Raw genomic sequence first — 14,523 nt, forward strand, 5'->3', positions numbered from 1 at the left:
GTCTCGTCCTCAGAGAAGACTGGTTATCCCTAAGAGGGAAATGTTTTATGTGAAATATGTGAGCCAGGGCAAAATGGGTTCATTATTAGGAAACCAAAATATTACATGAGAAAATAATCCCACTTTCTGTCACTTCAGAGAATTCAAAGGCAATTACTTTGGAAATTCAAAATGATCTGCGGAGATAGACGACGTGACGTGAATGATAAAAGCTGAGAGAGCAAAGGCAAATAAAAGAGAAATTGAAAAGAAGATTAAAGAAAGGCTGCTCCATCTCACCTGAATTACACCAGGAAGAAACCACCTCCTCCAAAGTGTGGTCAGGGCGCTAAGACACTTCACAGGTTCTTCAGCACACACTTCCTGAGTCCCCTGAACCCAGTATCCAGTATGAGGCCACAGCCAGGAGGGGCAACTGCAGACGAGGTAACCTCCTTTCTGATCCCCAGCTGTAAACGCCTTGCTTTCCGTGTGGGAGTCAAAGTGCAGTTCTGTTTGCTGAAGAACTGAGGGGTGACTCATGGTAACTGGAGCGCTAATCAGGACAGCGGTTGATGGATTGATTCCCTCCGTGGGTGCTTTGTGGGAGGGAGGGGGAGGAAGAGTAGCATGGGTCCCCAGCTCAGTGAGAGCAGGAGACCAGGAAAGCCCTTGCTCTCAGAGTTCCCTACATGCTGCAAGTCTTTTGTGAGGGAGTTGGACAGCCAGGTTGTGGGGGTGCACACCTTTAATCCTAGCACTTGGGAGGTAGATGCAGGTGGATCTCTGAGTTGGAAGCCAGCCTGGTCTATAAAGTGAGTTCCAGGACAGCTGGGGCTACACAGAGAAACCCTGTCTCTAAAATCCAAAAAAAATAATAAAACAATAATAGTAATAATAATAACAAGGTCCATGAGAAACTAAATTTGCTGATCTTGGAGCTAAGGAACCTATACTACCCCTGACAGAAATACTAGGGCTCTTTCTTTAGTCACAATGCAAATTAGAGGAGGACTAATTAGCCTGTCACCATAGTGGGTACAAAGCTCTGTGATTGCAAGCTATGTATTCGTGTGCATATGGATTTGTGCATGTCTGTCTGTACACGGGCATGCCTTTATTGTGGTATGTGTGCATATGGATTTGTGCATGTCTGTCTGTACACGGGCATGCCTTTATTGTGATACGTGTGAGATTGTGATTGACAGGTCACCCAGCTATGTACAAAACCCTGCTCACCCAGGGTGAGTCAGCATGAATCTTTCTGCGAGGTGTAACCTGGTGTGGGGATGAAGGAACAGTACCAGGATGTCACTGTTGAACAAAATGGGGAAAGTGTCAGACAGGGGCAGTTCCCACAACCACTTGGGTGTCAGAGAAATGCCTGCACTGTGTATTTTATAGTCCTTGACCTTCCCTTTCTGTCTATAGTGAATTAATGATTAATCAGAGTGAAAGCCTATTGAAGCTGGATCTTGAATAACTCAGATGTTAAGCGTCTGTGTTGGTCATGGTAGCTTTTAGTGCCAGCACTCAGGAGGCAGATACAGGTGGAGCTTTGTGAGTTCAAGGCCAGCCTGGTCTACACTGAGAGTTCCAGGCCAAGGAGGACCACAATGAGATTCTATCTCAAAACATTTCTCAAAAAGAACACTTTTCTGTTCTTGCAAAAGACCCCAGGTTTCGTTTCCAGCACCTGTATGGTGGCTCACAACTGCCCTTAACTCTGGTTCCAGGGGATCGGGAGCTCTCTTCTGGCCTCTGCAGGTACCGGGCTCACACAGTGTGCATACACATACCATCAAAACATTCATATACATAAAACAAATTAATTGTTAAAAAGAAATCTTGCCGGAAGGTGGTGGTGCACGCCTTTAATCCCAGCACTTGGGGAATCAGAGGCAGGCAGATCACTGAGTTTGAGGCCAGCCTGGTCTACAGAGCGAGTTCCAGGACAACCAGGGTTACACAGAGAAATGCTGCCTCAGCCCCTCCCAGACAGGCAGGCAGGCAGGCAGGCAGGCAGGCAGGCAGGCACACACACACACACACACACACACACACACCACTTAGAATCCAAACCAGACCTTCTAGGGTCAGACCTATCTGTCTTACTCCACCCTCATACTGTGTACAGGGAAGCCCAGCCCACCAGACTCCAAGCTACCAGGACTATGAGCGCATATCCCATATGAGGGGTACCCAGGAACTAAATGAGGTCCTTCCTCCACTTCCTACACATACTCAAAGTCACTCATTCCTTCCCCAAAACATAAGACACCCCGTACACTGCAGCTTTCCAGGAATCAGAGAGCCTGACAAGGGCATGCACTATGGACTACTCAACCATCGTGTGGCATGGAACCTCCCTCTTCCCCTGAACGTCTTCAAAGGAGCCCTCTGCTCTGCCTTGTGGGCCTGAGCTCTCCTATAGCCTCCACTACGCTGTCTCTCCACCATGCTGAGAATTCTCCCAAGAAATCTTCCACCCAGAAGGACACACACACACAAAGTGAAGAAGATGGTGACGGACTTGGAGTTTGAGGTCATCGAACTCCCACATTCCTTGCATAGCAAGGTGATTGAAATATACACCTTCCTTTTTTTTTTGTTTATGTGATTTTTTTTAAATTCTTTCTAAAGTCTCTCTATGAAGCTGAGGCTGCCCTGGAACTCGCTACGATAACACAAGTTCGTCTGCAACTCAAGCTCTCCTTCCCTCTGTCTCTCAACTGATGAGATTCTGCATGTGTGCCCGTGGCCCAGTTCACACACAGCTTCTAACCAGGTGACCACCTGACCTTAACCCTCAGCCTTGCCTCGTCAGGGAGGTCTAACTCCAGACTGTCCCACCCAACGGTCCTCGGCGAATGGCATTTTCAAGGACAGGCTTGCCTGGGCTCTGATTACCCCCTGTGTTCACACACTGCATCCAGCCTTTACAGCATCCTACTATGAGGAACCTTTCCCTGATGCCCAATCGTAAGGGACCCTGCTGTGCCCAGCCTCAGTTCCTCCCCAAGAGCAAGAGCATGAGAGGATTGACTCTGGGGTCCAGGGAAACACTGCCTGGGTTGGAGCTCTGGCTCACTTATAGAGAAGGTTCCAGAAGCTCTCTTCCTGATCTTCCTGTACTACCCTGAGACCTGAGTTCTTGTGAACTCACATAAAGAAAGCAGGACAGACCGACAGCCCCCACCAGTCTCTAAAGACAGAGGTGGAAATCAGCCAGAGACTTGCTTGGTTTCTCCCCAGGCTCTGCCTAGAGGCATAGGGACTTGGAGAGAAGCAAACAGAAGGGACAGCTCCTGGCTTTCACTCAACCCCTCCAGTTTGTTAAACAGCGGCGGGAATGTGAAAGGCACCCACACTTAGTCCTCTTCTCAGCAACTCAGTCTTTTCCGGGAAGGAGAAAGAGAAAGCTACCATCGCCAATAGAGGGTCACATTACTGGTCACCTGGAGGGATTAAATTGCAATTGCCCAAACCTCTGGGCAATAGTGAGCCTACAAGTGGGCAGAAGTTGTGATCAGGGCCCTGGAAAGGGCCAGTGTAAGCCTCCTCATTCCTCCCCACCCAGCCTGTCTCCCTCCACGGTGAGTATGAAGCAGGCTGAGTTCTGCTTGCATACACACCCTTGCTCCTCTTTACTCAACTGTGCGGCGAGAACTCGCCAGTGGATACAGAAAAGCAGCAAAGGGGATGACAGAGCTGCCCTGACCCTCTGAAAGCAGTGTGGCTCCTCGCCCCCTGACCCTCTGAAAGCAGTGTGGCTCCTCGCCCCCTGACCCTCTGAAAGCAGTGTGGCTCCTTGCCTCCTCCCTTTGTCACTGGGCCTGTTGCCAGAAAACACGTCTCTTTTTCTTCATGACAACATCACATGGGGGTCAGTGTTTCTAGGCCAGGATCAAAGTCTCCAATGCCTGCTTTTGCTCAGGTATGCAACTCTAATAAACTAACTCTTGGATCGTAGGAAAACTAAATCTGGCCCCTCCCAGCTCAGTCCCTCTTCCCACTCACAGACCAGAGCCTGATTCCCACTCCCTGGGGATAATCAAGTGAGCCGGCAAACAGGGAAAACAATCACACAGAACAAGATTGCAGCCCGTGTCTCCAAGCACCTGAGGGGTCAGTCTTTCTGAGTCTGAAGGTTAACATTGCCCAGTTAGTGCCCATGTAAAGAAGTAGCAGGTCCAGCCACAGGATGCTCTGACCCTGGGCTAGCTGTTAAATTCCCTAAGCAGATTTGGCAAACCATCCCCCTGTCCCATCCCCACCCCCATTCCCACATTTGTTGAACTCAGATAAGCACATCCCCCTCTCTGAAAAATACTATGGAGCCTGCCCAGCCTTATCCTTTAAACCAGCTGTTTCCAGGAATCTGAAACCGAAACCTACTCTCACTCGAATCCCCTCCCTGTCCAGTCTTGGTATCAATACTCAGATCTAGCAAGTGCAGGGCAAAAAGCAAGGTTTGCACAGAGACCAGAGGCAGAAAGACAATCCACGCGGTCAGCCAGCTCCTACTCTTCCTAGCTGGTCTCTCGGAAGGACTCCAGACCTCTGCATCTCATCTCTGAATATCCCAGGTCTGGATCCCAGTTCCAGATCTCTCCATAGGGAACTGCTGGAGGACAAACGTGTTTTAAGAAGGAGTAGCACTCCAGGAAGGCCTTAACATCTGGATCCCACATAACCCCTCCTCTGGAGCCTGTAAGTAAAAGCCTCGAAGTTCAGCTTGGTCGCCCCAATCTCCTGCAACTTCCATCCTTTTGCTATGACAAGGAGAACTGTGACTGTGTTGTTGACTCCCACGGGAGGCTTTGCCCCTCTCTCGGGAGTGGATGGGAGTTAGGGAGGGGAAGAGAGGGGGCAGTGGGAAGAGGGGAGGGAGGGGTTACTGTGGTGGTATGAAAAATGAAAAACAAAACTTTTGCATTTAAATGAAAAATAAAAAAGAAAGCATGAGAGAGAGAGAGAGAGAGAGAGAGAGAGAGAGAGAGAGAGAGAGAGAGAGAGAGAGAGAGAGAGAGAGAGAAGCAGAACTGTGACACCAGGTCACCGGACCTTGAGGTCTGGCCTATTTCCTCTCAGCACAGCAGGGCCTCTCTCCGTCTTCAGTACTACATAGTACTGCATATCTTTGCTGATCAAACCAGCATGGAGGGAAAGGTCTATCTAGCTCACCTGCATATTCCTGGCTTGTGGGTCTTCTAACGGTGGCTAAATTTGAAGAAGGAGGGTTGAGTGTGCCAACCCATATTCTCTAAGAGTCTAAGATGGTACCTCTTCATCTCTCCCCAAGAATAAATTCCCACGATCAGAATGGACCACAGGCAATATCTAAGATACATGAAAAATATGAAAAGAAGGATTTGCTCCTTGTCTGGACCTCAGGGTGGGTTTTGAATATAAGGTAGCTTAGTGACCTCTTTGCCTGACTCCATCCAAATGTTTATACGCATTGTGGTGGCTCTGTTTAAGGCACCAACTCTTCCATCTATAAATTAACTTACTTTTCAAACACCACCTTCCCAGAGCGTGCCGGGCTCAGTACTGTCCCCATTCACCTTGAGGAAGTTTATCACACTCTCAGAGATAAATAAACTTCTTGACTTTTCTCTCAGTCTTCCCTAATGGTGATTGAATAAGGAAAAGATGAGGATTTCAGTGCACACAGGGCTATCAGATCACCAAAATCCTTGATTTTAGCTTTGTTGCTAGTGTGTTCTGGTCCCCACATCTCCATGAGTCTCTCTGATGGAGATTTATAACAGCTATAATACGTGAACTACACAGAGCCCTGCACAGAAAAAAAAAATCCACTTGTAGATGGGCTTCATTTTGCATCAGGTAAGCCATGAAATTTATGGAGTGCGCTATAATAAGCATGTTTTCAAGTTAATTAATTGGAGTAGAAAATAGTAAAACTCAGTTCAATGAACTAAGGTGGAAGGAAGCAGTGCCAGGGTAAACCATGTGGCACCTACCACCTTCATGAGCATGCATCTGTGTGCAAGTGTGTGAGCGTGCATCTGTGTACAAGTGTATAAGCATGCATCTGTGTACAAGAGTGTGAGCATGCGTCTGTGTACAAGTGTGTGAGCATGCATCTGTGTACAAGTCTGTGAACATGCATCTGTGTACAAGTGTGTGAGCATGTATCTGTGTACAAGTGTGTGAGTATGCAGCTGTGTACAAGTGTGTGAACATGCACCTGTGTACAAGTGTGTGAGCATACATCTGTGTACAAGTGTGTGAGCATGCATCTATGTACAAGTGTGTGAGCATACATCTGTGATGTATAAGTGTGTGAGCATGCTCTTAGTTCTGTGTCTGTGGAAGACCCCAAAGACACTGCTCACAGGGTCTGCTTCTCCTTCCCAGGCACTGCTCCCCTCTCTGGTTGGAACTAGTTGTTAAGCTCCCTCCAGAACTCACAATGATCTACACTTTTCTGTGGGCATCTTCAACCTGTACAGAGGAGGTGAAATAGGGGTATAAGTTAGGAAATAGCCTCAATAAAAGGAAGTAGGAGGACACATGAATCCCAAAAAGAATTCTATGGGCTCTTTGCAAATACTGGGTCAGTGTTCTGAACTATGGTACCCCACAGCTACCCGCGACAGCCCTCTCCCAAGTGGCTCCCCAAAGAAACTTGTAGCTTTACACAGTTATCCATGCCTTTCCAAGTCTGCTTATAATACATGGACTGAGGCAGGATCCAACCCTCCTGAAAGTTACTGGATCCTGTGTGCAGCCGTGGCCTGCGCCATCTCCCACAGGGTCCGGTACAGGGTGTGCAGGTGTGGGAAGCCCCCATCTCCAGCCACAGTCGCATAAACAACCCCGAGAAGAGCGTGGTCTGCGCTCATCTTCTACCCTGGCGAGTAAAACTCACAGTAAAGCAAAGCAGACGCAGAACTAGACCTTGGCCAGCCACAGCCCAGGAGGGAAGAGTTGCCTTGAGGACAAGACGTTACTAAATGTCACACAGCTTCTCTCTGTCCCCCGTCTCCACAAATGTTCTCTGCTCCTGGATTTTGTCAGGCTTCATTCCCCTGGCTTCTAGCCAAGTTTGCCTCAAAGTATACCAGCCCATCATGGTGCCTCTATACCCAGCTCCGGACACCTCGACACTCTGAAGCAGGCAGCAGCACCCTGGCTGAGCCACATCACCTCAGGTCTGGCACAGACACTGTTGCAGGAGCACTCTGCTGAGAAGGAGTCTGCTGCAGGAAGACTGTGGGTAGTCTCTGTTGTCACTGGCTTGAAGGGCTTGCAACCTCTGTGCAGGTGTGATATGTGCCAGCAACCTTTCCCATATCCTTCCTCCCACTGCACTCTGGGTACCTTTAGTATCATTTGATGAAGCATCTTGATCTCTCACTGAGTGTAACCCCTCCAAGCAAGCTCTGAGTCGTTGGAGACAATGGGGGTGTTTCCTTTACCACAATAATTCAGTTTTAGGGTAAACATCAAAGAGGACAGACACATTGGTTTCCAAAATTATAGAATGTGTGCCCATATAGGTGTAAATGACCATTGGTGGCAGTGAGTAGACCGGGTTCCCAAGGGAAACCCCTCAGCATGCATCAAATCCTCTATTAGGTAGGATTGTCCTCACTATGCCTACAGAAACATGGAGTCACTTGCCAGGGTCAACTTGTGGATTCCTTACACTCTGTGTGTAATTCAAAACTGATTCTTAGACTTGGTGATATTCTCCTGTAATCTCAATGCTAGAGAGACTGAGATAGGAGGATCATAATTTTGAGGTCAAAGCAAGACCCTGTCTCAAAAAAGACAATTTATTCATAATTCTCTGATTCTTCACCCACAATCAACAATAATGAATACCACTTATCTAATAGGGTTTAAGGACTATTAAGTGAGATAAGGCATTCGAAGGACCCAACACAGACTCACAGACAAAGGACCTACTTGCTGTGTGGTTAAAGTCGAAGAGTGGAGGAAGAACCCGAGGAACCGCTTCCTCGAAGATCCTAATAAAACCAGAGAGCCTCACCAAGAGACCGAGAGGTGTGCAGAGAGCGTCACACGGAGCTTATCATGAAACCATCACAAAACCCCTGGGAGGTGGGTAGAATTCTTTTCTGGTGCTCGGGGCGGAAACTGGAGTTCCAGGAGTGTGTCCATGTTACAAGGAGCTGAGCACCTCAAACACAGAAGGGTCACTTGGCCCGATTCCTTCTGTAGAGGATGAATCCAAGTCCCAAGGCTATGGGGAACCGAGATAGATTATATTCAGATGCTATCCTAGGAGAGGTATAAGTGAAGGTGATGCCCAAGACCAAGGAGATTGTGGAAGGTGAGAAACTGCACTGTGCGACATCATAGTCATGAATGTGCCCTACTGATACATAGCAGGGTCTTATAGGGAAACCTCCCTCCTCAATAAGGACAAAACAGGTCTCCAGATGTCCCATTGGGTATTCCTAATGCAACAGAAAGGCTCTGTTTCTAAAAAAGAAGGCCTTGGATTTTAGAATTGTTTTAACTTATTACTGTGTGTGTGTGTGTGTGTGTGTGTGCATGTGTGTGTGTGTGTGTACATATGCTCAGGCATGCCTGTGGGGGTAGTTGAAGGACAGCTTTTGGGAGTCAGTTCTCTCTCCATCATGTGGGTTCCTGGGATTGTTCTCAGATCATCAGATTAAGCAGCCAGTGCCCTTAGCTACTGAGCCATCTCACTAGCCCTGAGTGGTGAAATTCTTTATTTATAATCATGCACAAGAGGAAAGTTGAACTGTTTTTTCCCTTTGGTTTTTCGAGACAGGATTTCTCTGTGGAAGACTCCTGACTGTTCTGGAACTTGTCTTGTAGACCAGGCTGGCCTTGAACTCACAAAGATTCACCTGCCTCTGCCTCCCAAGTGCTGAAATTAAAAGCGTGTGCCAACAGCCAGAGAAGGTTGAATTTTAAGAGAGGATAGCATAGTCTATCTATCAGTAAGGAGCAGCTTCTGTGCTGTAAGCTTGTGTAGAATCCACTTGGTGAACCCAACTGGTTCTTTTCTCAGTCCTGGACCAGTCCCACTAATACTTTAATTTCATTACAAGGGATCATCCAACAAGAAAAATCTGCTTTCACACATCCGCTTGAGTACCTCCAATAATAATAACACTATCCACAGTCCTGCACAGAAATGTACAAACGTAAATACTGACCAAAACGTCAGTGGCAGGTTATTAGAAATTGTTTCGATTCATCCGTTGAAGTCGATGGGACATGAGCATTTACTAGAAAAATTTGATCCCCAATAAAAATATCATTTGAAAAAGGAAAAGGCAGAGGGTGCTTTTTAGAAAGGAATAACGAAATTATATGGAGGGCTTGCGGGTCCTCACCGGCACGCGGCTCAGTGAGGAGAGCTGGCCCAAGCACTTTCTGTTGCCTATTCCACCTCATTTATTTAGACTGACCTGTGTTCCCGCTGGCTGATCTGACTAACCTCTCCCATCATGCCCTTGATACAGCAGCTACCCAACCATCCTCCTGCGCACCAGTGGGAGACTGCACCTCTACGAATGTGCAATTGTCTCCCGAACCGTTCTGCTTGTAAATGAAATGTCTTTGCTACTTCTCTTCTCTAGTTGTGGCTCTGAAACCCCGAGGCTGTGATATGAAGTCCATTGATTGCGACACCCCAATATCTAACTCCACAACTCTTCTACTTCTCCAGGTTGAGCCACTACTCCCCAACATGGCAGAGACTCCTTATGCTCCACTGAAGTCCTCCTTTTCCAGGTCGTATCAGACAGGGGACAGCATTTTACATGAACTCAATAGGACCCTTGAAAGGGCCTTGAAAGAAGGGAGACTGCTGGACGTGGCACGTGGAATCAAGCAGACTGTGGAAAAATTGTCCCAAACTCCAGTGAACATCACTGTGACTGGAAACTCGGGCAATGGCATGTCTTCTTTCATCAATGCACTCCGAATCATTGGCCACGAGGAAGATGACTCAGCTCCCAGTGGGGTGGTGAGGACCACCCAGACACGGGCTAAGTACTCCTCATCCCACTTTCCCAATGTGATACTGTGGGACCTGCCTGGCTTGGGGGCCACAGCCCAAACCATAGATAACTATAGGGAAGAGATGGAATTCAGCATGTATGATTTATTCATCATCATCGCCTCTGAGCAGTTCAGCTCGAGCCACGTAAATCTTGCCAAAGTCATCCAGGGGATGGGAAAGAGGTTCTATATTGTCTGGACCAAGCTGGACAGGGACCTCAGGTCACATGCCCATTCAGAGACCCTGCTCAAACAGAATATCCGGGAGAATATTCAGAAAGAACTCCAGAAGGAGAGAGTGAATGTACCCCCCATATTCCTGGTATCCAATCTAGACCCTTTACTATATGACTTCCCAATGCTTAGGGACACACTGCATAAAGACCTCTCTGACATCAGATGCTGTGGGCCCTTAAGCACTCTGTCTAGCACCTTTGAGATGATCATTGATGATAGAGTGGCCTCCTTGAGGGAGAGAATAGATGAGGGATATTTGGAGCATTCTCTTAGTGTCAGGGATGATGAAGCTATGAGGGAGTGTCTGAAAGCATATCGACTCAAATTTGGTGTAGACGATGAATCGCTTGAGCAGGTAGCCCAGACTGTGGGGACAGTAGCCCAAGAGTACAGGGCCAACATGAAGTCCCAAACCCATGACACCCTCCGCAGAGGGGACTGGAGACTGAGGGTGATGACTTGTGTGCTTGTGAATGGATTCTTCCGCATTCTTAGATATCTCCCGGGCTTACGTTGCTGTGTCCCCTGTTTCAGACGCATGAAACACAAACGTGTGCTTCTGTTAGTTGCCCAGGACACCAAGACCATCCTGAAGAAAATCCTGAAAGACTCCATCAGCCCTCCTCAAACCTAACGCAGGGAGTGGTCTGACACCCTTCTCCATGGAAGCCAGACTGCCTTGGGTAGCACCTAGAACCCACTAGAAATCAAGAGATAGAATGTTGCAAGGGACCTCTTATTCGTCCCAGCCGCCCAGAACCAAAATAATCACACAGAAACTGTATTAATTAAATCACTGCTTGGCCCACTAGCTCTAGCTTCTTATTGGCTAACTCTTACATCTTAATTTAACCCATTTCTATTAAACTGCATATCGCCATGTGACAGTGGCTTACCAGCAAAGATTCGGCATGTCTACCTCCATGGCGTCTCCCTGACTCTGCCTTTCTTCCTCCCATCATTCAGTTCCATTTTCCCCACCTACCTTAGTTCTGTCCTATCAACAAGCCAAGGCAGTTTCTTTATTCATTAATGCTAATAATAGCACAAAGAAAAGACTCCCACATCAATAAAACAACACTTTCTATAAGAGTTTTAGATCCTTTGAGAGGAGTTCAAAAATCACTCATCTCCTTTGCCTTAATTCTAATGCATTGTTCCACTGAGGTGAAGGAACAAATTGTTTAAAAAAATTGACCATGCATGGTTCTTAGGTTTGGAATTTAGAAAATTTGTTTTCACTTGTCCAGTGTGATGTGTGTCTGGATCAATTTCCCTCTAAAATAGTAAAATCAGTTTCTTTTCATGAATGCCTTTTTATTCTCACTCCCCTCCCTTTCTTTAGATACCCCTGTTGCTAAGGGCTCACCTGGTATAGAGGAACACCTAGTTCAAGTCTAGAACCAGGTGGAGAATGAGGTAGCAGTTGTTCTCTGGATTCTGTTTGATGCTGGGGACAGCAATCCAGACAGCATTCTTGAAGCAAGGTGCTTATCTTTCACACATTCTCTGCCAGTTCCCTAAAAGCAATATCTCTCTGGGTGATGGTGGTGGTGGTGGTGGTGGTGGTGGTGGTGGTGGTGGTGTGCACCTTTAATCCCAGCACTCAGGTAACACAGGAGGGAGAGGCAGGCGGGTCTCTGTGAGTTCAAGGCCAGCCTGATCTACAGAGTGAGTTCCAGGACAGCCAGGACTGTTACCCAGAGAAACCCTGTCTTGAAAAAACAAAAAATAAAAAAAAACAATATCTTAAGAGGGAACTCTGGTTTATATGAATCAGTGTCATGGCAAGAGAGTAATAGCATCAATGGACTTCACACTGGGCCATTTGAGGAGAATTTGCTAAGGCTGTCTCTTTCAAATATGTGATGAGGGTTCAAGGAGATTGCCGGGAGATGGTGTCGGCCCCGGAGCCTACGCAGTGAAGACTGATCTTCTCAAGGACTATCTTTTAGTCTATTTCGTAGTATTAGAGCAAAATACCTGAGAATGGGTGATACAAAAGGAAATGAGGTTTATAACTCATTATTTTAGGAGCTAGGTAGATGGATCCGTGGATAGGAAACTTGCTGCTTTCCCAGAGGATCTGGGGTCTGTTCCCAGCACCCACAGCAGGTGGCTCACAGGTGGCTCACAACTACATGTAATTCCAGGGGCTCCAACACTACCTGCTGACTTCTGTGGGCATTCACACACAGGTGGTGTGCGCTCTTGCAGACACACCACACACACAAATAAAAATAGATCTTGAAGCCAGGTGTAGTGGCACCTAACTTTAATCTCAGCACTCGGGAGGCAGAGGCAGGAGGATCTCAGTGAGTTCAAGGCCAGCCTGGTCTACCAAGTCAGTTCCAGGGCAGCCAGGACAGTCGCACAGAGCAACCCTTGTCTGGAAAAGCTTAAATAAACATGTAAATAAAACCTTGAAATCTTCCCACAGTTTCAGAGGTGAAAAGCCAGTTAGAGCAGCCTGTAGGGTTTGCCTCTGGTGAGGGCCTACTCCTGGATAGGATAAGAATGCTGGGCAGCTGCAGGGTCACATGCAAAAAGGCTCCTGTAGGAAACAGCAGTAAACACCCTGGCCTGGGGGAAGAAAATGCTTTGCCTTCTGTTAGAGGCCAAGGCTGACATCAGGGTTGGAGAGGAAGGAGGGGTGGTCAGGCGGCAGTGGGGCGCTGAGGAAGTCCTCAGCCTTGTTTCTTAGCCAGATATGGAGTCATCGAAAGGTTCTAATTCAAAACCAGGGAAACACCAGGCTCTGTCTGCTATAGAAACATAGTTCTCTTTGTTTGCCTTGGTTTAGCCAGCATTTTAAAAACAAAATTGTCCCCAGGAAGACCTAGTCTGTAAAATCTGTAGGAAGCATAATGGAGCAATCAGGTTTGTACTTAACTTTCAAGAAAAAAATAAATTGTTAATTACTCTTTCTCCTTCCTTTCTTCTTTTCTTTCTTTCTTTCTTTCTTTCTTTCTTTCTTTCTTTCTTTCTTTCTTTCTTTCTTTCTTTGCTTATTTTGTTTTTCAAGACATGATCTCATCATGTAGACTTGGCTGTCCTGGAACCTGATGTGTAGACCAGGCTAGTCTCAAACTCATGCCTCACCCTCCCTGGTATGGGGATTTAAGGCATGCGCCATTATGCCTGGCCCTTTAGTTACTCTTCTGTGGTTGGGACAAAACCTCATGAGCAAAGCACCTTAGAGAAGAAACTGTTGACTTGGACTTAGGGTTTCAGAGGCTTGCAGTCCATGATGACAGAGCAAAGGCAGGGTGAGAGAAACAGAAAGGCACTCATATGTCTTGATCCTCAAGCAGGAAGCAGAGAGCTAACTGGGAAGGTCTAGGTTTTTGAAACTTCAAAGTCTGTCCCCCATGACACATCACCCCCAACAAGGCCACACCTCCTAATCCTTCCCAAACAGTTCCACCAAGTGGGGATCAAGTATCCAAACCTATGAGAATGTGAGAGCCATTGTCATTCGACACCACAGCTGTGCATGAAGAGATGTGAAGATATGAATGGACTGTGCTGTGTAAGGCACTTTTCATCCCCAATCTGCACAGATAAATTTAAAAAAAAAATCTTACACTGAACATGGTGGCATATGCCTTTAATCCTGGCACTCAGGAGGTAGAGACAGGAAGATCTCGTGTCTGAGGCCAGGCTGGTCTGCACAGTGAGTTCCAGGACAGCCAGGGCTGTGTAGAGAGACCTAGTCTCAGATAGATAGATAGATAGATAGATAGATAGATAGATAGATAGATAGATAGATAGATAGATAGATAGGATAGGATAGGATAGACATTTTAAAAGTAAAATTACAAGGTGGGTGGTGGTGGTGGTGTACACTTTTAATCCCAACACTAGGGAAGCAGAGGCAGGTGGATCTCTGAGTTCGAGGCCAGCCTGGTCTACAGAGTGAGTTCTAGGACAACCAGGGCTACACAGAGAAATCCTCAGAAACAAGAGACTCTTTTCCAACTATGGGTGAAGACGTTACAATCACCAACTATTGACAGAAGATGGCGCCAACAGCCTAAGCCTAAACACTAGGATGTTTATGGCCATTTGAATTCAAATACCTCTGAAGACATTTGATTTATATGTTTATTTTTTTTCGAGACCTTATCTTGCTATTTAGCCAACGTTGATCTCAAACTCCTAGGCTCAGGCAATTCTCTTGCCTCAGCATCCTGAATAGTTTGAACTACCATGAATGCCACAGTGCCTGTTACAAACTAGAGTGTTGCAGAACTGGCAGGATTT

The 14,523-nt window shown here is 47.0% G+C and overlaps 1 protein-coding gene across 2 annotated transcripts; it reads left to right on the forward strand.

Annotated features, from left to right (window-relative positions):
• Window positions 1-4,107: 4,107 nt before the first annotated feature.
• LOC119812844 (immunity-related GTPase family M protein 1-like) lies at window positions 4,108-11,068 on the forward strand. 2 transcript variants are annotated; one of them, XM_038327831.1, is made up of 3 exons: window positions 4,108-4,692; window positions 7,854-8,079; window positions 9,686-11,068. In XM_038327831.1, exons 2-3 carry the CDS (start codon window positions 8,053-8,055, stop codon window positions 10,889-10,891), a joined length of 1,233 nt encoding a protein of 410 aa, XP_038183759.1. In that variant the 5' UTR covers window positions 4,108-4,692; window positions 7,854-8,052; the 3' UTR covers window positions 10,892-11,068. The 2 variants fall into 2 exon arrangements, with proteins under 2 accessions (XP_038183759.1, XP_038183760.1); XM_038327832.1 differs by lacking the exon at window positions 7,854-8,079 and having other exon boundaries at window positions 4,110-4,692.
• The last annotated feature ends 3,455 nt before the right edge of the window (window positions 11,069-14,523 follow it).

This window comes from Arvicola amphibius, chromosome 4 (genome assembly GCF_903992535.2).
Source record: "Arvicola amphibius chromosome 4, mArvAmp1.2, whole genome shotgun sequence".
Lineage (NCBI taxonomy): Eukaryota > Metazoa > Chordata > Mammalia > Rodentia > Cricetidae > Arvicola > Arvicola amphibius.